Here is a 22,946-nt window from a genome sequence, read left to right as displayed (position 1 = left end):
AGGCAACAAATTCCCATATAAAGTCCAAATTGCATGGAATAAACAATGAATTAGAACAGAGGAAGAGGAAATAGCTGATGTATACTATTTGATTAAGAAAATATTTTGTGACAAGGGACAGAGAAAAAAACAGTAGTAGAGTGATGAGGTGGAATTCAAGAGCTATTTTCTTAAAAAAATGGGGAATCTCTAGCAGAAACAAAACTTAGAAGACTTGTGGGATGAATCAAGTCTAAAGATGAATATTTGGACTCAATGTTTTAAAATAAGTTTATTCTGAATTTCTGTAGACTTAGCATGTACTCTCTAAGTTGCTGCAGGGTCACCATTTTCTATTGACTTTCATTTGGTTCACTTAAGTTATATAGAATGACTGCCTAGCTTGGTGCCCAGAGCACATGGAAATGATCTAGGAAAAAGTGAGATATTGAGCTGGAGGAGACAGTGGAAGAAACATGGACCTTGAGAAGGTGTATTAGCTTGTTAAGTGCTGCCAGAATGCAATGTACCAGAAATGGGCTGGCTGATATAAAGGGAATTTATTTAGTTACACGTTTATAGTTCTAGGGCCATAAAAATGCCCAAACTAAGGCATCAGAAAAAGATACTTTGACTCAAGAAAGCTGGAGGCACCCAAACACTGCTGTCAGCTGGGAAAGCACATGGCTAACAACTGCTGGTCATTTGGCTTCTGGTTTCAAACAGCTTCCCAGGAGACATTTTCTTTTTGCATCTCCAAATATCTATCTTTCTGTTTCAGGTCTCAAGCAACTCCAAAATGTTTCCCCTTTAAAGGACTCCATTTAACTAATCAAGACCCACCTTGAATGGGTGGAGTCACATCTCCATCTAGCAAAAGGCCACACCCACAATTCAATGTGTCACATCTCCATGGAAGTAATCTAATCAAAATGTCTCACCCACAGTTGGGGATGTCACATCTCCATGGAAGCAATCCAATCAAATTTTCTGCCCTACAATATTGATTAAAGGATGTGGATTAAAGGACATGGCTTTTCTGGAGTACACAACACTTTCAAACCAGCACAGAAAGGGGCCTCATATACTCTAACCCAGGCATACTTTAGGAAATTTACTTTTAAACTCTTATTCTATCACAGAAGGGAGGGCAAAGAAGATGCATATAAGTGAAGGGGGATTTGAGGGTGGAAAGCTGAGTTTTGCTCTGATGACTTCTGCCTTTTCTTTGGGGTCAAAAAGAATACAGGGCAGGCCATAGTGGCTCAGCAGGCAGAATTCTCACCTGCCATGCCCAAGACTTGTGTTCAATTCCCAGTGCCTGCCCATGAAAAAAATAAAAGAAAGAAAGAAAAAGAATATGGTAGGTTTGAGGACAGAAGACATGCTATAAAATAGTCATTTTAAAGTGTTAGAAAGTGAATTAACAACAGAAACATAACAGATCTGCAGGATAGGGTTAAAATTTACCTTTAAGCATTAAAATGATTAAATTTTCTTCTTGTGTAATTTTCAAGATGCTTAAGAATAGGGGATTCCTTTTATGTGCCTTAAAGAACACCAAAGATTACTATTTTACTTCCTTCCACCCAAACACCTGTATTGCAGAATCTGGTGTCTTGGGATATACAGCCCTACTATTAGCATTGCCTAGCCACTTTGTGGAGAAACAGCTGAGATATAGGTTGGGGCTGGCACTAGGTAATGACCCACCACAGTCCCTACCTCTAGTCTCCACTTCTAACAGCCAATTTACAATCAACTAACTTGCTTCTGTGTTTATCCCCTTATCTGTGGCCCTTGATGACTGTATTCTTATCCAGGAAATGAAGCTGGGGCTGCTGTATCCTCAGTCCAGTAGGATCAAATTGAATATTTAGACTAATGGTTCATTCATTGTATTGTTTATTGGTATAATTCAAGCAATCACTGCCTCAACAAAAAAAAAGTAAAGGAAAGAAGGGGGAATTTTACTCAACCTAATTTGTAGTTTTCACAGATTAGAATGTTAGAAAGATAAAGAAGAGAGAATAGAATGTAGTTGAAAGAGACAATTATGATAATGGTCCACAGAATCTAAAAGTAGGAAAAGAAGTAAAGATAAGATGAGCTATAAAGGCTAGTGAAAACAAACAAACAAACAAAATGATGGGGCCTATCAACTGAAATTCTCATGAGACAAAAGAAAAATAATTACAAAGATGGAGCTAGTGGGGTCATGTAATTACTGATGGTGACAAGCTGAAGAATATGACAATGATGATGGTGGTTGGGTGGAAATGTGCAAACTTTTCTATACGTGAAAAGATAAAGCACTGCCAGGTCACACTGATGGATGGGTCATGCGCGTGGATGTTGACTTCATTGCAAGTGATGACTGGAAGACTGAGTATCCAGGAATGAAAGCCATCAATCATGTGAGGGCTTGACAAGGAAATCAGTAGAAGGTGTTACAGGTCATGAGTTTTGGGATGGATGAAGTTTTTGAAAGAGGAAAGAGAAGAACTCATTTAGAAGAGAAAATATTAAACAAGAAGGACCACCTCCATTCTTCAATTATTTGATGAAGTGGAAAAAAACTGCTCCTCTCAACATTAAAGGATTGTATTGGAAAATCTTTGTCAGGAGCCAGCCAGTTTCTTTTAAGGTAAAGGAAGTAATGGAAAATTTTCCAAAAGAAACTGAGGATAACGGTGAGTTTGCGGATTGGAGATTAGACTTAAAAGAGTCATGAAGGAGAGGTTTGGGTAAAATTGGGGGCTACAGGAAGCCTAGTAAACATGAGTTTCTGGTCATACTGGAAGACCTAGGATTTATGAAGCAATATGGGATTCATACTAACAGTATTTTTAGGAAGATGACTACTCAGTTGAGGGGATGGTTTTAGTTTTTATAATCAGTGGGTGATATATGTGCCTCCTCCTGCAGCTCTCACTGATGTAGTCATTTCGGGGTGTGGAAAAGGGTTAGGAGAGATGGGGGGCAGCAATGGGCTGTCCTCAGAGTGATGGCTGCTCTCTGCTCATCCCAGCTGTGGAAAAGAGAGAAGGCAATCATTAAAAGAAGACCATATTTTATTTAAAATTAATTCTATTGAAGCAAGCAGGATGATATTTAATTACTTTTTGTAGAGTTTTAGCCTAAAGGATTTGTTAAATGTTGCAGAGCTTAAAGGGATAAAGCTTCAGTTATTAGGCAACACAACTAGTCATAACGTATCCCCTGAAAGTTTCTGATAACCAAACTTGGACCCTATTAAAGAAAATTATTATGTGACTAGAAGATATTTTCCAAGGATAAGAGAGGCTAGAACTGGTAATAAATCCTTCCTCTCTGTTCAGTGGAGATTAGGTCCTTATGAAACTGTTACAAATTTGAGCTCTCACAGTTCAAAATGGATTTTGAAATATTGGAGACAGTCCAAATAAGACCAAGAGAAATGTACTTGAGAAGTTGTCCATTTGTATAAGAAAAGGTAAAAGGTTTATTTATTTAGAAAAAGAGATGGTTCAGAAATGACAATGTGTGCTTTCAGTCAGTCCTACACTAAGACAATTTGGTTCTTAAACTATCATGAAAATTGAACTTTAACAGCATTAGTAGATTGTGTTTCAAGCCATCATTTAAACACCAACAGTTGATGAAAGGATAGACTATTAGCATTATTTCTGGAAGCAGGATTTTCTAAATGTGGACAGAGCCCTCTTTCAAACAAAGGACTAGATCCCATCTCTGTATTACCTGACATATGTGCAGAGTACTGGATTAAATACCACAGGAAGAGAAAGAGGAAGAGTGCTGATTTTTATTCTAAATCACCCAAGAGAGGCTAAAACTAGCAACCAGGTAAACAAATCTTGATATAACCTGAGGGAACTATGACTACTGTCTTTTATGCCCACTCATATTCTTCAGATGGGTCTCATGACATCAGGAGACCTGACCAAGTCTCTCTTTCTTTGTGTCACATGTGACATCTGATAACCTCCGAGTCTCAGTTTTCCCACCTGTGAATAGTGATAATCGTTCTGCTTCAGAGATGTATTGAGAGAATCAACAATATTATATGAAGTCACTCCACAAACTGTGTGGGACATTTCTGCTAAGCAAACCCAGCCTAGGACCTCAGATCCAGTCCTTTTTCTAAAGATGCTTCTGAAAGCTGCCTCTCCATTTTGAGACATCTTGGCAGACTTTATACCCTAACCAACCAGTGTATCAGTCTACCAAAATTCTCCAGAAAAACAGAATAAGCAAGAACAAAATGTATATATATATATATATATACACACACACACATATATATATACACACACATACAAATGTGTGTACACACACACACACACACATGTATACAAAAAGTAATTTATTTTAAGGAATTAGCTCATATTATTGTGGGGACTAGAAAATCTGTACTCCATATAGCAGGGAAATTCTGATAAAAGTGATGTTGAAATTTGAGTCTGAAATACAAATGGGAGACCCAAAGACTGGAAACACAGAGAACAGAGGGTACAATCTTGAGGCAGAATTTCATCTTCCATGTGTAACCCTAAGTGCTTTGTTTTTAAGGCTTCCAACTGATTGGATGAGGCCCACTCCCATTATGAAGAACAATTTCCTTGACTTAAAGTCAACTGATTGTAGGCCTAATCTTATCTTCAAAATACCTCCACAGGAAGAGCTATGCCAGTGTTTGCTCGTACAACTAGGCAAAACAAACTTAAAATTCATTGTCACAGGGTGGACCCCGGTGGCTCAGAAGGTGGAGTTCTCGCCTGCCACACCGGAGACCTGGGTTTGCTTCCTGGTGCCTGCCCATGCAACCCCCCCCCCCCCCAAAGTTAATTTTCACATCCAAGATCTCTGCTTGTTTCCCCCCCAAAAAAAACTGGTCCCAAGAAAAATAATGCACAATGAGAACAAAGCATTGGGAAGCAGGTTTGGATATTGGGGATGATGAATCAGAGTACCCTAAATAGATAGACAGAGGTTTGGCCAGAGAAAAGATGAGAAGGGAACAGAAGAGGAAACAAGGGAATCTTGAGCAGACCTTCTCCTCCTTGATCAATTTGCACAGGACTAAGTCTGCTTTGAAAATTCAATATAGCTATTCACTTCTAGTCATGGAAGAAAGAAGAACGACCCCTGATGTATAGTGAGACCCATTTTCCTAGATTCATTTAAGGCATACCAGAATACTTCTTATGCAGGATTCATCTTTCTTTAGAACTTTCACAGTATAAAATTGAGGTCTAGAAACTAAATACCTGTATAGATTCTCTCCATACCTGTAATAAAACTCAATTTAAGAAGCCATGTAAGAACTAAGAACCTGAAAAAAATCTTGTATTCTGGACAATTTGTGTGTGTGTGTGTAATTTGATTTGTTTGGCTCTGAAAGATAAGAGAGAGAATAAAAAGCCTTTCTTTCAAAACACGCAGATCATATTTTGCATTATTTTTAAACATAATTTTTTGTAGGCTTTTTGCAAAAGGTTTATTGTTTCATTGCTATCAAAGTATACCAAATTATCAAAATAGTTTGATTATCATTTTTTGCTTATCCAACATCAAATAGCTAAGGCTATTATATATATATATATATAATAACGTTTACTAAACTTCAGTTAACACTAGCAAAAAGTGAAGAAAGCAGTTCAAGACATTCAAGGTCCGGGAAAATTATTTTTTATAGGAACTTTTTTGAAATATCCAACCAGAGTATCACTATATACATTAACTTTTCCCCTTAGTTGGTGAATTTGTTATGAATTAGATATGTTAAAACCAAGTATTTCCATTTAAAAAATTAAAGAGCTTTATCTAATATTTTATTTGGATTCTACTGATTAGCCTGGGTGACTATAAAATAATTTGGGGTTTTTAAAGACTGAGAAGCATTTCTCAAGATTAACTTTCCCAAACAGAAAATTGAGTGTTATAAATTCCACCTCCCACAGACCCAGAATTCACATTCATTGGTCAGGGTCAAATACCACTGGCTCTGCAGCCTCAGTCACTTCGTGCCATTTCACCAAGTAGGAGCCAAAGGTAAGTTTTTACACTTGTTTTCTTCTTTGGTTAGAGGTATTTTTTTCCTGTTATAACAACCTTTAAAAAATAATCCAACTTGCTTTAATCTTTCATAGCAAACTTTGATTCAATGGACTTGGTTTAATTTTGCTATTGAGTTTATATTTATATTATTCTTGGAAAATCCAAAATCCTGAAGTAGCTTAGGAATTAATAACACAGAGCAGAACAGTTGATCTTAACAGTCACGATAGATGCCAATAAAATTCTAGTAGTTTCCAATATATGCCCTAAATCAAGTGCACTGACCCAAACCACATCCTTTCCAATATAGAGAAGCACTACTGATTTATATTGATTAAAATATTATGCAAAGGGATCAAATGGTGAGATTTTAGATGTTTAAAAATATTTTGATGATCATATGGCATGTATTTTTAAGCTATTTACTTTAAAGTTTTATATGAGCTATACATTTAAAAATATCATTAGATGATATAAAGGAGAACAACAAATTCAAAGTTTCGATAAATAAACTACATTAACTATTCACATAATTGAAGGAAGGAAAGAACATAATTTTTTAACTAAACATAAATAAATGCCCTCCACCTTCTAAGGTTCACAGACCACCTTATTGCTAGTAACATTAAGAGATATGCAAAGTTCAAGCAAAACCTGATAGGTAGCCATTATAATCAAATATTGAGTATGAAGTGAGAAAAAGTATCAACAAGTGCATAATTTCTTTGAAAGATAAAACTTACCAGAAATGGACAAGGAAAATTTTTTTTAAGTTTAGTGGTGGCCACTCATTATTTCCCATTTGAATATGGGAGACTGGTTCCTGGAAGATTTGCAAATAATACTGCTTTATTAAAGTAGGACTTCACTGGTAATTGCCTAGAACAGTTCCAAATCTGCAATCCTACAAAGACCTGGAAAGGCAAGTGAAATAGAGACTTAGTTTATTCAATGTGAATAAAAAGTTTATTTGGAGAAAGCACAGGAGGGGATAAACAGGAGCTCCTTGTATTGCACTTCTTATTCTCAGAGGAATGTCATATCCTTCTGCTTAAAACTGCTTCATTTAAAAACAAACTGCTTCATAAAGACTTACTTTCAAATAACTGAAGGTCAGTGTGTCTGCCAGTGCATTAGAGGTTAAAGGAAATATTTATCATGAATTCCTTTTTTTATATGTTTGCATAGGTCCATACACCACACTCCCTGTTCTTAAAGTAAACCCAAAAAGTGTATTCAAAATATAAAACCTTTTAAAATTGGACATGCCTGATAAAAATTTTTACAATATTTATAAATTTGTTTATAAATTATAAATGCTCAATAAATAACCACTGGGTATCAGTTTTGATAGAACCAATTTAAATGTTTGAAATTAAACTTGAATTTTTTTCTAAATCAATTATGTGCAAAGGAGTACACACAAATTTAAGATAAAGTTATTAGATCTTGACTTAACCCCCCCCAAAAATATGATAATATAATGTAAAAAAAAAAACATGCCTATAACTAATTATAAAGCGAGAGACTGTTCTAATCCCTTGAGTGTGCAAATCCTTCTCTAAGAAATCCTTGCCTTTTGAAAATGTATTCTTATTGAGCTGTTAAAACTGAAATAAAACTTTAAGAAGTAAATTTTAAAGAAATTTTGCTCGGCTTAGTTAAGAAAACTTTCAAAAATATTGCATGAAATACATTAAATTATGTATATATTGATGAAACCTATAGGCACAAAGAAGTAACAGGAGAAAAAAAAAACCACTTCATTATTTTGTTCTGGAAAAAGTCCTGCACTTGAATTCACTAGAAACCTTTATAACTCTGAGTTGTATCCTTAGTCAATTCTGTCTCAGTCTGCTCCTTAAAGTGGTTTGACTGTTGTAATAATCGTCATCAGCAGCATCAGCCCTATCTCCTAGAGTGAGAAAAGGATCAAATAGAACTTAAATCCTCATTAAACAGTAAAACACTTAGGTACTGGAAAGGCTTTTGTGAATAAGCACACCACACTCTTTCTCCATTTTTCTCTATAAAATGCAGCCAATCTTACTATCTTTGCATAAAAATGTGAATAGGTTTGTGGATTAATTTCAACATCTCTTGTCAACAGGACCTCAGAAACTATATGATGTCATGTTATGTTAATAAATTATCCATGAAAAAGAAACCTACCAACTTGAGTAACTTAGTGTTGACATTGATTTATCATTCCCATTTAGTGCAAGCTATTCATAAACTACTATCAATTAAACACGTATGCATTTTAAAATTGCATCATTAGGAAAACTTGGAAAAATGAAAGCCTTAGCAAGACTTGTCCTGGGAATTGTCATTTTTGAGGCTGCTGTATCTGCTCCCACTTTGAGATCCATCAACTATGCCTCGGAAAACTACGATGCCTCCTTGGAAGACCTGGATAATTCATACAACTATGAGAGCATGCCTTTTGACCAAGCTGAGGTAATTCATCCCTCTCACTCTACTTTTAAAGGCATTGGATGGGGGATGATGTGAGTTTGTTCTCGCCATGTACTTTTTGGAATATCTAAAAATAGAGAGGTCCCATCTTAATCATTTCATATTGACCTTTTCTCCAATGTATGTTCAGTCTGTTGGAAATGAACATTGCAACAGCCTCTGCTTTCTGATACTTCACCTAAATTTCCTCCACACAAAAACAATAAATGTGTTTCTGCCAACTTAGAACACAGAAAAGTTGGAGGAAGAAGTTATCAATGAGGAAAGGAAGAGTTAAAAAATATGCAATGATGAGGAAGGTTTGAGGTAAAGGAGAAATATGTGAGATTAAACTAAATTAGGAGAAAATAAAAATATTGCAGATAAAGGACAATGATTAGAATGCCACTGCGCCCCAAGAGTGAATGTGCTTCCCTAAATGTATGATTATCTCTCCAGCAATACCATGGGCATTGGCAAGGTCACAGCCCATTATGCAAATCTGATATGACATGTTGATAATTAAATGCTAGGATTTTACATAACCAAAGGATACAGACTAATTTTCCTAAATCATAAAACAAACGGACCTTGAAATACTAGAGTGTAATTAATGTCCAACACTGACAAAAGCTAATTAAGTATAAAAAAACCAAAGGGGAAATTACATCACTTGTATAGAACCATAACATATTTTGTGCACAGTTTTTCCAATGTAAATCTTCATAAAACAACTACTTTTGATAACCAAAAATATGAAATTTGAAATATTTAGGTAAAAGCATGCATTTCAATTGTATGGAACTTACATATATCTTTCTTAATCAGATAGTAAATATTTTCAATATTAGGTTGACTAATTAAATACAAGCATGAGATTTTCACTAGCGTTTTCACCAATCTCCTCCCTCCCTCTCCCATTTGCCTTTCTTTTTCTCTTTGCCCTCACCCTGTTGCCCTCTCACTCCCAAACTCCTCCCTTTTGCACTTTTTTAGTGAAGTTTTAGTCTCCAGAGAAAATTGCTTTTCTTCTTCATATTTGGTTGTGACTCTATTTAAGAAGTCTTTATTAATCATCCCTGTTTGACTCATTTTACTGCATGGTTTCTATTTGGTTAAGGGTTGAGAATTTTTTATCATTAACACAATCTTTCTCCAGGTAGCGTCTATGACTTCAACTTCAGGCATCAGTGTAGATTATAAGGGGAACATTTTCCAGTGTTTAACTCATCTGCTTTCCTCCTTTTCCATCTTTCATAAACAGAAGAAACCCAATGCCTATTTACCAAATTAAATATCTTAGTTCAAATTTAGTATGTCATTCTTCCAAAAAAATAATTTCATAGGATCAGAAAGGTTTGGTGATTACCTTAAGTGCATCCTCCATTTTGAATAGAATTGGGGAGTGAATTCTAGGGTTCCATTTACTCCCTGGAGAAAGCCAAATGCAAGAAAGGGAATACCTTTCCAGACCAGAGCTGCCCTAGGCAAAATTGTGTGGCAGAAGAGCTTTATCTGCAGAGCTTTTTTAACCCATTCCTTACAGCCAGATCCTCTTCCCTGCCAGGAAGCCCTGGGCATTCTCAAAAGGTTCTGAAGGTGTTCCTGCCTTCAAGAAATTTGAGCTAATAAACATATCTAAATAAAGATGATTAGTATATAACCTTTCTTCAGTATTTGCATATTCTGGAATAACAATCATGCTGTAAGGAAACAAGCAGAGCATTGCATCCTGTCCCACCCTCAGCCCTTACCCAATGCAGGAATCTGTAATTCTCACTAGAATTCTTTCTCATTGGCCTAGATAAACTCAGAATCCTTAACAATTGAGGGTTCCAGGCAGTCACTAACAATTAACCATTCCTAATTTAACAATTCTTTTTGGTGAAGTCACCATCAGAAAACCTGTCTGTAAATAGATAAACCTATAGACATAGACATAGTATAATGATAAAAGAACATATTTGAAAATTTGAACTTATATAAATAAAAATATATTGATAAGCTTGGTCTGATGGTGACATCAACCAACCAACCCACTCACCACACACAAATTAAAATAAATACACTAAAAATAAGCAAAAATGTTGATAGGGTAAAGAAGATGACAGGAGAAATGAAATTCAAAAGAACTTTAGCTCTGGTCTTAACATATGCTGAATATGAATTACTTTTCAAAGAAGCAAACAGAAACTAGGCTATAATTCCATATGGGAAGGCCTAAAATAAAGCCGATCAATCTAATAACATGAATGGATTCTAGAACATGGTTACTCCTGACATGAATATTTCGCATGTAGCTTTGAGAGTACAGATTTCAGTGACATCTGTTGAGCTTCCTTATCTCATCATTATAAGTTCAGGTTGGTTGTTCCAGATGTTCTTGATCTGATTTGACACTTCTAACTGAATACCGCTAATACACCCTTGCAAGGTACAATGATGAAAAAAATCATGGGGAGTAAAGCACACGGAGAATGGCAGGATAGGTTTTTCAGTTTTCATCCTCCACACCAAAGATATGATTTTGCCTGTTTTATCCTATAAAAGGCAACCTTCTATTCTAAAATTCAAGTCTTTTGGATAATTGAAAATATCTCGGAAAAATATGCTGACTTGTTTCTTTTCATTTACAAGACTGGGCTTCTTAGGACAATGTAGAAGATCCTTTGATCTAGACTTTGGCTAATAATCCTTAAAACCCTTGACATAGCTTGTAGATTATCTCTTTGAGATTCAGCATTATGTTGGAATATCACACTTGTAATTAGGTTGTGCTATATGGCACAGTTGAATTTAAAAAAGGGATATTATTTGGGTGAGCTTGGCCTAATCTCGTGAGTCCATTAAATTAAGGTTTTGAGGCCAGAGATAAGATTTGAAGCACAAGAGAGACAATGCAAGGGAAATTCTCCATTATTTTCTTTGAAGATGAATGGGGCCACATGGCAAAGAAGGCAGGTGACCTGGAAGGGCTGAGAGAAGCCAACAGTCAGCAAGGAAACAGAGACCTCAGCCCCATAGCCATAAGGAACGGAATTATGTCCTAACCCTGCGAGCTTAGAAAAAGACTTTGAACTCCACAAGAGAACATAGCCCTGGCTGACACCATGATTTTGACCTTGTGCGACCAGCGAGCAGCAGTCATGCTAGCCCCAAATTTCTGAGCCAAAGAAACTGTGAGCTAAGAAATGGGTATCATTTTAAGCTGTTAAATGAATGGCTAGTTGTTATGCAGCAAAAGAAAACTAATGCATCAGGTAACAACTTAATTTTTTTTCTGAAAAACAAACTGGAATTATACTGCTGTAAGGTAGGTTTTTGTGAATCAGTCCATTTAGCCAATCAATGAGCCCAACCACCCCCACTCCCCAGTCTTAGAAAATCAATTAATCTCAGTTGATATTTACAGATAGTAGTTTACTCATTGCCTTCTTAATGGTTTGGAAAGGGACACTGAAATGTTTCTGTTTTTGAAACTTATAAGCAGTAATAGTATTCCAGGTTTTATGTAGTTACTGATGAGCTAGAATATCCAGGATCTAATGGATTCTAAATTAAGAGCAGGTTTTAGGCCCAGCAATTTCATCATAATACTCTATAGTACCCAGTGGGTAAATCTGTTTGTATAACAAAGAATGGTTTGAAGTTTTTAGTGAGCTTTCATTTTACTTTAATGGTGTGAATAGGAATTGGTTATAGGCTATATGACCAAAATATCGAGTCTCTGGATCTTAATAATTTTACTGAAATTATCATTATTGTTATTGTTATTATTAATAACCTTAATGAGTTCTTCCTTAATTGTATCAGGTAATATTCTAGGCATATTACATATAATACCTTGTGCATTCCTAACAAGAATACTATGACACAAGTACTATTAACATTCCTATTAGATAAGCTACCGAGAACAGAACAGTTGAGTAACTTGACTAAGATTACACACTTAGTAATAATATATAACCACAGGGATGATATCTTGTCATATAATTTCCAGCAAGGTAATGGAAAATTGTATTATTCCCTTCCCTTTCCTATCCTTTGCAAAGTGTCCTTTTAACTTGCTAATAGTACTAATGGCATTCCGTGCCAGACGTTCCATCACTCCTAAAAGGGAAAGAAAAACATTCTCCTATGCGCGAATAATGTGAGCTAGAAGTAACCTTTATAGAAACTTACTCTTTTATTTAATTACTAAGAGGAAGAATAGCTTAACATTACTTCAAAATAATGATTGCAGATAGCCAGAACTCAATATATATCTAGGTGACGGTCAACAACTTAATTAAATTTATTTTCTTTGGTGGCCTAAGGAAACATTTTGTTATTTGCTTAAGGGGATTTTCAGAAAACTGCATTGTTCAAAGTTTGATATTCAGTGATTGGTTTAAATTGAGATTGTTTTTCTGATTTGATTTTGCCCTTTTCATGGCATGATTTTCAGATTCTTGATTGCCCATTTTTCTCTAGGTTGGAGGGAACTTCAAACTGCTTTCTACCAATTTCTAAGAAAAATACTGGCCCTGCCTAGGGGTAATATATCTGGCCCAATCAAGGTCTCCACAGATGTGTCAATATTTACGGAGGTTCAGCAGAAGGATCTAAACTTTCATGCCTCCTGTAAGATTTCCTTGGCTCCATCCATCTAATTAGAATACTCCTCACCTGTACTACATTCCATTAGTGATATTTAATTGCTTTTCATTAATTGCACCTGCAGTGTGCCTGCATCATCCATATACACCAAGAAATGCTATCTAGCAAAGTCCTAAGGAGCTCATGATTGTACTTATGGTAAGGAATGTGTGGAGGGCATTTGCAATGACAAAGAAGAAACTTCTCTTAGGCTTCAGCATCAGAAAAGGTTGCAACTTGTAAGGAATTTGGTAATTTTCTGGGCTCTCTGTCTTGTAACTGATTGTGCTTGTCATTTTGCTTCGGCTGTTCACAAACTTGGAGCCAAATTTTTGGCTCGTTCTCACCTGATTTCATGTTATTATCCCCACCTTTAATTTCCTGTCATTCAAATCTGCACATGTGGCTTTTTTGGGAAGTATTACCCTACATGCTTTTAAAATTGCCTCATATCCTCTGGTATGAGTTGATGCATGCATTCATAAACACATATCAACTAATAAAGGAATATCAGTAATAGTAATCTCATAGGAAATTTCTTGAACGAAGAATGCTTTCCTTGCCATTACCTCTTAAACTATCTTAAAATTGAGGCCAATCGTTTCCTTTCCTGGAAACAAAACAAATAATCTAGTGACTAGATTGTTCCACCTCACCCTCATAAAGATACTGCAATTGAAAGAAATTAATTTAGCTTGGGAAAAAAGTAAGTACCTTGGTTTAAAAAGCTATCAGTTTTGTAAGAGGAATGAAGTTAGTGGAATTGTAAGAATCAGAAAAGAATTTAATGAGGGCAGTTGTATCAATTAACGATTGAGTAATGGATTATTTTCACTTGTCATATGGTGTCAGGTAGAATAACTTTAGAACGTAGGTTGTGTAACACCAGAAATCACTTAAACAGAACCAAGTTAATCCCAAAATCCTTATGGAAGTCAAAGTCCACTTTACCTAATTATATATTAAAAGGATCCTAAAATTAGGTCTTCTCTATACAATATAATAAATTGGTATAGAACTTTATTACTAAAGGGTAGTTTGTCTAAAAAAATTATCCCTATGTATCTGAAAAAAGTAAATAAAATAGTAATATTTCTATTGTTTCCATAATGCATGTTTTTACCTTTATATTTGGAATCATATCTCATTTTTTTCTAATTTGTATAGTATACTTTTAAGTTTCAAACATAAGGTTTGCACATAAAACAGCTTTTATTAGAAGAAGTCACACTGAATATTCTTTTCCAGATAGGGGGGAAAATACCTAAGCATACTCTTTACTGAAGCTTTTAGAAGAAAGGAGGGGAAATTTTCCTGATGAGATTTTAATATCATTTTTCATCAAATTTCCATATGCTTCTTTTAAAAAAGTCTTAAACATTTGATTCTTATTTTAAGCTATTTGAAAACATAAACAAATGAAACAATAAGAAATATACAATATTGCAGGCTCAGAAAGAAAATAAAAAGAATGATGATAGTCTTTGTCAGTGATATTCTTGAATTCAAAAATTATGTGTGACACCCTAAACATAAGGAAATTTCCACAATTATCCCTGGAAAGAAGATATGTTCTGCCCATTTAATAAGAAAAACCAAGGATCAGAATTTTGCCCAAGGTTATTCAACTAGTAATTTCAGAATAGAATTTAAACCAGGTTCTTTTAGTGCCAAAGCGAGATGTTGGCAAAAAGCTTTCATTATTTTTCTGCTGCTTCTCTTTAATCTTTACTCCTTTTAGCTACATCCAATAGTGAGGTTTCTTTTCTCCAAACTTAAGTAATTCAATCATTAGAATCAGAAAAACAACAACTTTGAAGTGATTACAATTAACGCGATATCCAAGAATCTCTTTTAGCTGTCAAAGTATTTAAGGAAGAAATAAGTAAGATGATCCTTCTGCTCTGAAAGTCACTTTGTTAGAAATATGAAGATCAAGCAATCTGCCAAATACATTTCTTCCTTGTCTATTTTCAAGATAAAATAGGAAATGAGAGACAGCTTTTGTTGCCAAATATTCATGGCCACATTCTTTTAGATAATTAATATGGATTACAAATAAATTTGATCACCAGGCCCAGGTTTAAAGCAGAATTCCAGTGCTCTTAACATATCTACATCCCAGTATGTTAAACCCATAAGAATGCATGTTTAGTAACCCAGGCCAAACAGCTCAGAGCCTTTTAACACCTTTGGATGCCAATTCCTGACATCCTAGTAACAGATCAATAGCTTTAAGATTTATTATCAACTGTGTGGAAAAACTGGGGCGAAAGATACATTTAAATTTCCATTTTGTTTAGTAAAAGCCCTGGTCTATGCTTGAATGAAAATCCAGATAACATTCTAGATTTCAAATACTTTTTAAAAAATAAAAAATAAACCTGTAATTTAAATAGTATCTGTTGAGACCTGAGGTTCTTGTCAGGAACTGACCAGCACCTGGGGATCCCAAACTGAGTGATTAGTTTGGTGAGGACATTTGCCTCCCAATCTGGCTTTTCCCAGGCCCCTAAACCATTTGCTCTCATGCCACATGGAGAGGCGGGAGGGAACACTGGTTGAGAGGGTTGCTTATTTACTCAGTGCATTTTGATTTACCTAGGCTAGTGGGATTTTTTATAAAGCTGGACTCCCTCATTAACTATATCTGGAATAGACTCATAGACACAGGAGTAGGGACTTCAATGGCACATAAATAATTAATCCATTTTTATGTTTCCCATGGCCTCAATGCTAAGAGAACAAATCATTGATAGTACATGAGGTATTACAACACTGGGCCTATCTCCATCAAATTTAAAGACAGGTTAATCCCAAATCCCTACAGTTGATACTCCACAAAAAAAAAAAAAAAAAAAAAAAAGGTATATTCTTGCAAACCAGTAGATAGTGTTGCCAGAGACCAGAGTAAGAGACTTGCTGGTCTGAAGAAAGGACAGTAGATGGGGAAAATCTAGGTTTAGTTTCATCCAGATGTTGTTCAGTCTATATCAGCTGTCTCAGGTCCAAGATCTATGAGTCCACATTTTGGAGAACTCTCCTGCCAGGAGCTAAATGATGGCAGATGTTTTACCATTATCCTAGCAGCTGTTCTCAACATCACCTGAGAGCTAATCAGAAATGCAAATTCTCAGGTTCTCCTTCAGACCTCATGAATCAAAAACTCTAGCGGGAACTCAACAATCTATATTTATACAAAGCTCTCCAAGTCTTGCTGATGCATCTAAGGTTTGAGAAGTGCTGAGCCAGGAAGAGTGTCCCTAAGACAAGGTCTCTTCTCTCTGGCTGGCATTTGAGATCTTTCTGTCTTCTTGAGCAGTTTATGAATTTACAAGAGTGGTAGGCCCAGTTACTATGTCTTACCTGAACTTTCTTTCTCCATATTCGTGGCCTTTTATTTTCCATTTTCCTGCTAAGCCTTGTATCTCTGGCCACTGATGCTGCCTTGGGTGTGCGTTCTATCACCTTTTGAGCAAGGATTTTCAATCAGGATGGTTCTGCACACTTGGATGCTATGTGTCTCACTTCTACCCTTGTCTCTTGCTATGGGATTCAAGAAATCTACCTCCCATAGAGTTTTCCCCTCTCCCCATATTTTTCTCGGCTGGAGGATCAACCTCAGCAGATTCCTGAACTAAAGCTGCTATTGATGTTTCTGAAACCCAAACCCCTGGGGGGTCTACTGAATAAGCAATTCCTCTGCCATGTTCTCCTCAAGACTGAGCTCAAGAATTGAATGTTCTGGCAGCTAAACAGTTTTTCTTTCTCCCAATCCTCTTCTGGTTGTACTACCCCCTATTCTAAATGAATTCTGAGTGAATTACCATCCTAGTGCAGTGGTTCTTAACCTTGGCTATATATCTGCATCAGGTTTAAAGCTTAAAAAATTACTTATGACCAAGCTCCACTCACCTCTCCCCCCATTAATGAAATCAGAATCTCTGGGGAGGGAATCTAGCTCGGGTGTTTCACTTCCCTCAACTATTCTTGCAATATAGCTCAGGCACTTTAAAAATAAAAATCATTTTATTACACTTGTTACTTTGGTTCCTTCACTTCTGTAATCCTGTGCTATTTCTTCTTTGCTTTCTAATTCAGACTTTTCTTTCTCTAACATTGTTCTCTGTACTTTGTCTTGTGGCTTCTTCCGTAGTGACAGATATAAAATCAGCAAGTTACAATTCTACCAAAAGTAACATTGTTCAAAAAAATCTTGGAAAACATCATGTTTCTGAGCAGGATGATCCCACTCTAGATATGGTTTCCATGTCAGACGGAACTAACTCAGGGTTGGGCTGGGCCTATTATTGTCCCCCCATTTATCCTTTAATATGCCTAATTTTCACAGGGTCTTCTCCGATCCTACAAATTTCCCATTTTTGCTCTCTTAGAGGAAGTTCTAGTAGAGCCTGCCTTGAGTTTCCTAAGGACAGAGAAGTCTGTTTTGTGTGTATCAAGGTCCACACACACAGGTATTGACACAACCCAAGGATTAGTGCTTCAGCACTTAGTGCATGGCAATACTGTCTTCTGTCATTTTGCACAATTATGGGCTTGTGATGGCAGCACAGCCCAATGCAAGCTACAGATAGGATTGTGTGAACTGTAAAGTATAATCACAATGCTAGCACACCAGTCTCTCTATTAACATTCCATGTGGGCTTTAAAGCATTGAATAGCATGTATGCAGATATAACTTATATGCCATTCTTTCGCATATATGATAAAAAGCATGCAAAAATAGATTCAGAAGACGTTGAGGTTACATCAAGTCTTTCGCCACTGTGTTCTTTTGGAGTTATGGCATCAAAACTCTGATTACAAACATAACTAAGAAAGAGGCCAAAGCCACAACATTTAAGATAAAAGTTCACCAACCAAAACTATATTGAAACTATAACATATCTAAGGAGAAAATGGCGATTTGAAGTGGATCAATAACTTTTGGTAGGAGAGAATAAAAGGAAGGTCACAGATGCGAATGTGGACCAGATCAGTTACTAAACTTTTAGAGCTCTTCCATTGGCAGGGTGTTTTCTATCATGTTAATGGCTGCATAAACTTCATGATAATCAACAAATTTAAAGATTTTGAGCCCTTGGAACTCAGCCCTTCCTGAACATTTTAGAGTTGGTTTACCTAGGGTCCTTTATTCTGTCATCAACAGTCTTTTGATTATAATTCAACTTCCCAAGTGAAAAAACTTACAGAGAATGTATTGAGGATTCAGGGTGGCATTTCAGTTTAACAGAATCTTTTGAACTTGTTTAAGGTAATTCCACTCCTAAAAGATAAAGAGGATTTCTAAATTTGTGAAACTTTGCAAAAATTTACCACTGATATTGGAAAGTGAGCAAAAAAATAATGCAATTATTATCCCTTTCACAGGGAATTGTCTCTCACCCGTTTCTTCCAGGGACAACCTCTCTAAATGCACATTTTTCCTATTCAGAATGTCTGTAATGACAATCAGATAATATGATAATTCATCACTGTCAGTACACCATCATTATCATAAGTGAACAGTCATTTTATGCAGAGAAGTCCTACAGGTTATAAAGCATGGTTTATTATACTTTATGCTGCAGAAAAGTTGTAAGAAAGAGCAATTTGCCATGTTTGGGGATGTGAAAGATTGAAATTTAAAAAGAAAACTTAGTAAATTACTTCATAGAGTCTGGAAGTTTCCAAATATCTTCTTTCCAGTCCAATTTCTTTGTTTTCAATTACTGTGGCTGACTCCTCCCCTCTGCCCCCAGACTGCCTCTCCCACTCTCTTGAGATTACTGATTTCAGCCTACGCTAAAGTGTCTTTCTGGCATCCTTACTTGGGGAACAGGGGCTGTAAGGGGAAAGGGAACATGATCTGACTTTGTTATTAGATAATATTTCTAAACCCTTTGCCAAAGTTCTCTACCAATATTATTAGGAGACATTCAATTAGAACTAGATGATACATTCTGCTAGAACTAAGATACTGGAAACCTATTAAGTTTCTGGAGTCTGAGGGGGTAATGGTGAGTGGAGTCCTGAATAAACTGGGATAAAACTAAAGTAGAAAATCTTTCTGGCAACTAACGATGGAATAGTGCCATTTTCTGACAACAAGTAAAGGAAATGAGAAAATAAACACAGGAACGGGGAAAAAAATTCTAAGGTCCCAGAGGATGCCTGGACTAGAAAGGGGCGGTTTGGGTAAAGCCTTTAAATCATCAACTCTCGTTTCTTTTGTATTGAACTTTTCACTCAGACATTGCATTGAAACAAAGAGGGATTAACTTTTAGAATCATGAATGTATACAGAATAACCATAATATTATAGATCAAGGAAAACACCAAGAAGAAAACTTTTGCATGTTCTAAATGCATAATATCCCAGTGCTACGGATTGAATTACATTCCCCCAAAAAGATATGTTCAAATCTTAACACCCAGTCCCATGAGTGTGACCCCATTAAGATCTTTGAAGATTTTGTTAGCTAAAATGAGGCCAAACTGGATAAGATGGGTCTCTAATATAGTATTACCTGTATCCTTATAAGCAGAAGAAATACAGACACAGTCAGGAAGGGAGAGAGAGTGAGAGAGATGGCCATGCAACAGAGGCAGAGATTGAGTTATACATTGCCCTGTGTGGGTACAAGGAAGAAAGTAATTACAACAATTTTTAAAAAGAATCTGCCACAAATACAATGGCAGATAAACCAAAAAAGAAGTACACGATGCTGTGAGAGCCCACCAAGCATATGAGAAGTTTCCCTGATGAGTGACACTTGAACTGCCTATGAAGGATGAGCAAATAGTTAATTAATAAAGATGGTGAGAAGAAGTGCATGCAAATGTCCTATAAAAGAAGGAACATTGAGAGTTTAAGTAACTAACCATAGCCAAAGAGCTTAATCATATAGCAAAAGAGAAAATTTAGCATGAGAGAGAAGGCAACAAACATGCAAGACCCTGTAAGAAAAAGAGTTTTGAATTTATTCTGATATTAATAGCAAACATTTCTATAGCACTTACTATGTTTCTGGCAATGATCAAAATGTTTTATATGCATTGGCAATGTAATGTAGGTACAGCTGTCCATTTATACCATGATTTTATTAATAGAGACAGAAGTCCAGGGAGGTAAAGTAACTTGCCCATGGCCTCACAGATAAATTAGATTCAAATTCATTGGTCTGAATCCTTCCTGTTACTGAATATGTCCCAGTGCTTCTCAGGGTCCTTGCTTATATGGTTCCTGAGAAGTCACTCAAGTCAAGCAGGGTTGACATGATCAGATTTGGGTTTTAAAGAATTCATTCCAGCTCAAAGATGAGTATATATTGGACTAGAACCCAACACTTCATAAAAGTAGGCCATTGTTGTATTCCAGGCAAGAGATGACAGTAATTTAGATTATGGTGACGGTGGCAAATAGGGAGGAAAAAATAGTGTTATGGATAGATGTTTAGAAAATAACGTTGACAGGCAAAGTAGACAGTTGATCATAATGTAAGCATAATGCTTGGCGTAGACATTCAGGCTGGCAGATTATAAAAAACAGAAGACATCAAGTTTGTCAATTTGAACAGTGTCTAGTGGCGGCAAACATCTCATGGCAACTGGCAAAAGGGTCAGTTAAGGTAATAAATAGGCTTAATGGTGGGGAGACTACATAGATAATCTAGAGGTACTTTTTGCTAAGAGATAAACGGATTTGATCAAATTATTTTTAACCAAAAGTCCTGATCACTTAAAATGGTGCCTGTAGGGTTAACTCTGCAGATTATCGTACAATGAAAGTCGCAACTCTTCTCTGGTATTATTAATAACAACCTATATATTGCTGATAAAATACTCAGTACATGTAATCTCGTGCAAGAAATATGACTGAATTATTTTCTATGGAGAGTCTTTATTTCTCCAGCGAGAAAGTGTCTGAGACTCTTCAGAGTCATTTCATTTTTTAAAACCCTGGGGATTTTATTGAGGTTCTCGGTTACTTACTTGGAGGCAAGCCTGTGAGATGTGGGGAGGCTGAGGCAGGACTGAAGACTTCTTTCCTTGGTACCCTGATCCCTCTAGGTTCACATCTGCAGAGGCTTCATTCTTACACAGATCACCATCTGTGGGCTATGAACTTGCTATCTCATGTCATAAAATACCTACTGTTCTAAAGCTAGGTAACAAGAGAGAAGAAATAGTTCACTTACTGCAAACCAATCAAAGATGTACCTTGTGAGTACTAAAGAAGATGAGTAAATTGCATTAAAGACTGAGATCAAAATCTCTAGATAGAAATGACCCTTTGTATTGTGTTTTTAGCCATTAGGGAAATACAATGAACAGATTAAAAGCAGATTTAGTAGGAAGCAAGCTAGAATAATAAAAAAAAAGAGCTAAAAAGCCTAAGAAATGGAAGAAAACTCTGGAAGACTTAAGGAATATTTATATGGAGGGTTAATTATATTTGTACTTGAGCATTATCAGTTGTAGTTTTAGAAAAAGGAGGAGGGGTTTTTCGGCCATTTGTGTTTATGCCCAAATTTAGATTTCTGCAGCATAAGCATAAAAGTCTGTCATAGGCAGACCCTTCCAATATAAAAAATTTAGAATGGCCATAGTCCAGATGCCCCTAAGGAGAGGGATGGAAAAATCAAAGGTGATGGTGGAGTTATACAAAGAAGATAGGATTTAACAAATGACTATGAATGCTAAATCATTAAATTGATATCTCTTTTAGTCTCCAGTATCAGAAGAGCAGCTAGAAGTAAAAACCTAAAATTGTGGAATTAGTAACCCATATCAAACTCTGAAATATGTTCTACAACTAATTGTGGTGCTGTGCTTGGAAATTTATTGCATTTTTGTATATATGTTATTTTTCACAAAAAACAAGAAGGAAAAAAAGTCAATTGTGATGATAAAAAAATATTTAAGTCTTGTAGCCTCCTATTTTCTGGAGCAAGTAGATGGAACAATCTGTGAGGATCGTATGGTAGCCCATTACAAACTCTGGGATCTGTCCTGTAGCTACATGTTGAAGAGTGCTTTGAAAACTATTGCTTTTTATTTCTTTGCTTTGTATATTTGTTATATTATACAATAAAAAATTGTTTTTTTAAAGTCTGTCACAGGGAGAGCCAGGCACTCATGTTTCTCTTGCCTCGGTCCTTTGCATACATTGCCTCATACGTTCATATTTCAGTACAAAAGCTGTTAGAAGACAGGCAGAAATTTAATTGATATCTATTGTATGTGAAAATGCATGGGTCTACAATGCAAAAGGCTCTCCAGGCACAGTACCTTGACTTGAGGTTACAGTTCTGAAATTTTTCTGAACTGAAAAGATATTCTGTTCCTTTGGTTTTAAAAGTTGTGCAGCATTCACATTTTTATTAGCAAACTCTATAAGTGAGCATGAACAAAACAGTTTCTGATAATGACAAAAGCTGTTTTTCCTCATTATACTGAATGACAGGGAGCTCTTACCTCAAATCAGTGGAAAAACAACTCTTTGTAAAAAATATGTGCTAATATTTTCCCGACAAAGCTAAAGATTCGAGGCAACGTATCTGGAATGTGTTTCTCTCTTTAGGCTGCCTCCATTCCATGAAACATCTGCCTCAATTTCCGCTCTTCCTGGAGTCTCCTTTTGGTCCCTCTACAAATCCATTCCTACTTAATCTGCCTCATTCTGACCTCACAGATGGAAACCGTATGTTTCCCTGTTTGTGCTATTCTTTCCTCCGGAGATTTTTCTCCTACTTCATAATGTCATCATGTATGGTTTCTTAACGTACCAAATACAGTTTCATTTCTTT

The 22,946-nt window shown here is 36.0% G+C and overlaps 1 protein-coding gene across 2 annotated transcripts in view; it reads left to right on the top strand.

Moving 5' to 3' along the window:
• The first annotated feature begins 5,958 nt into the window (after positions 1-5,958).
• Positions 5,959-22,946, top strand: part of EPYC (epiphycan) — a 41,482-nt gene continuing 24,494 nt past the window's right edge. The window contains exons 1-2 of one of the 2 annotated variants that reach the window (XM_077111585.1): positions 5,959-6,033; positions 8,321-8,499. In XM_077111585.1, coding sequence (XP_076967700.1) covers positions 8,335-8,499 — 165 coding nt within the window. In that variant the 5' untranslated portion in view covers positions 5,959-6,033; positions 8,321-8,334. The remainder of the gene's footprint in view (positions 6,034-8,320; positions 8,500-22,946) is intronic. The other variant, XM_077111586.1, reaches the window with a different exon arrangement.

Source organism: Tamandua tetradactyla, chromosome 7, assembly GCF_023851605.1.
Source record: "Tamandua tetradactyla isolate mTamTet1 chromosome 7, mTamTet1.pri, whole genome shotgun sequence".
Lineage (NCBI taxonomy): Eukaryota > Metazoa > Chordata > Mammalia > Pilosa > Myrmecophagidae > Tamandua > Tamandua tetradactyla.
The sequence above is the reverse complement of the archived record's forward strand: the minus strand, read 5'-3'. Positions and strand labels throughout refer to the sequence as shown.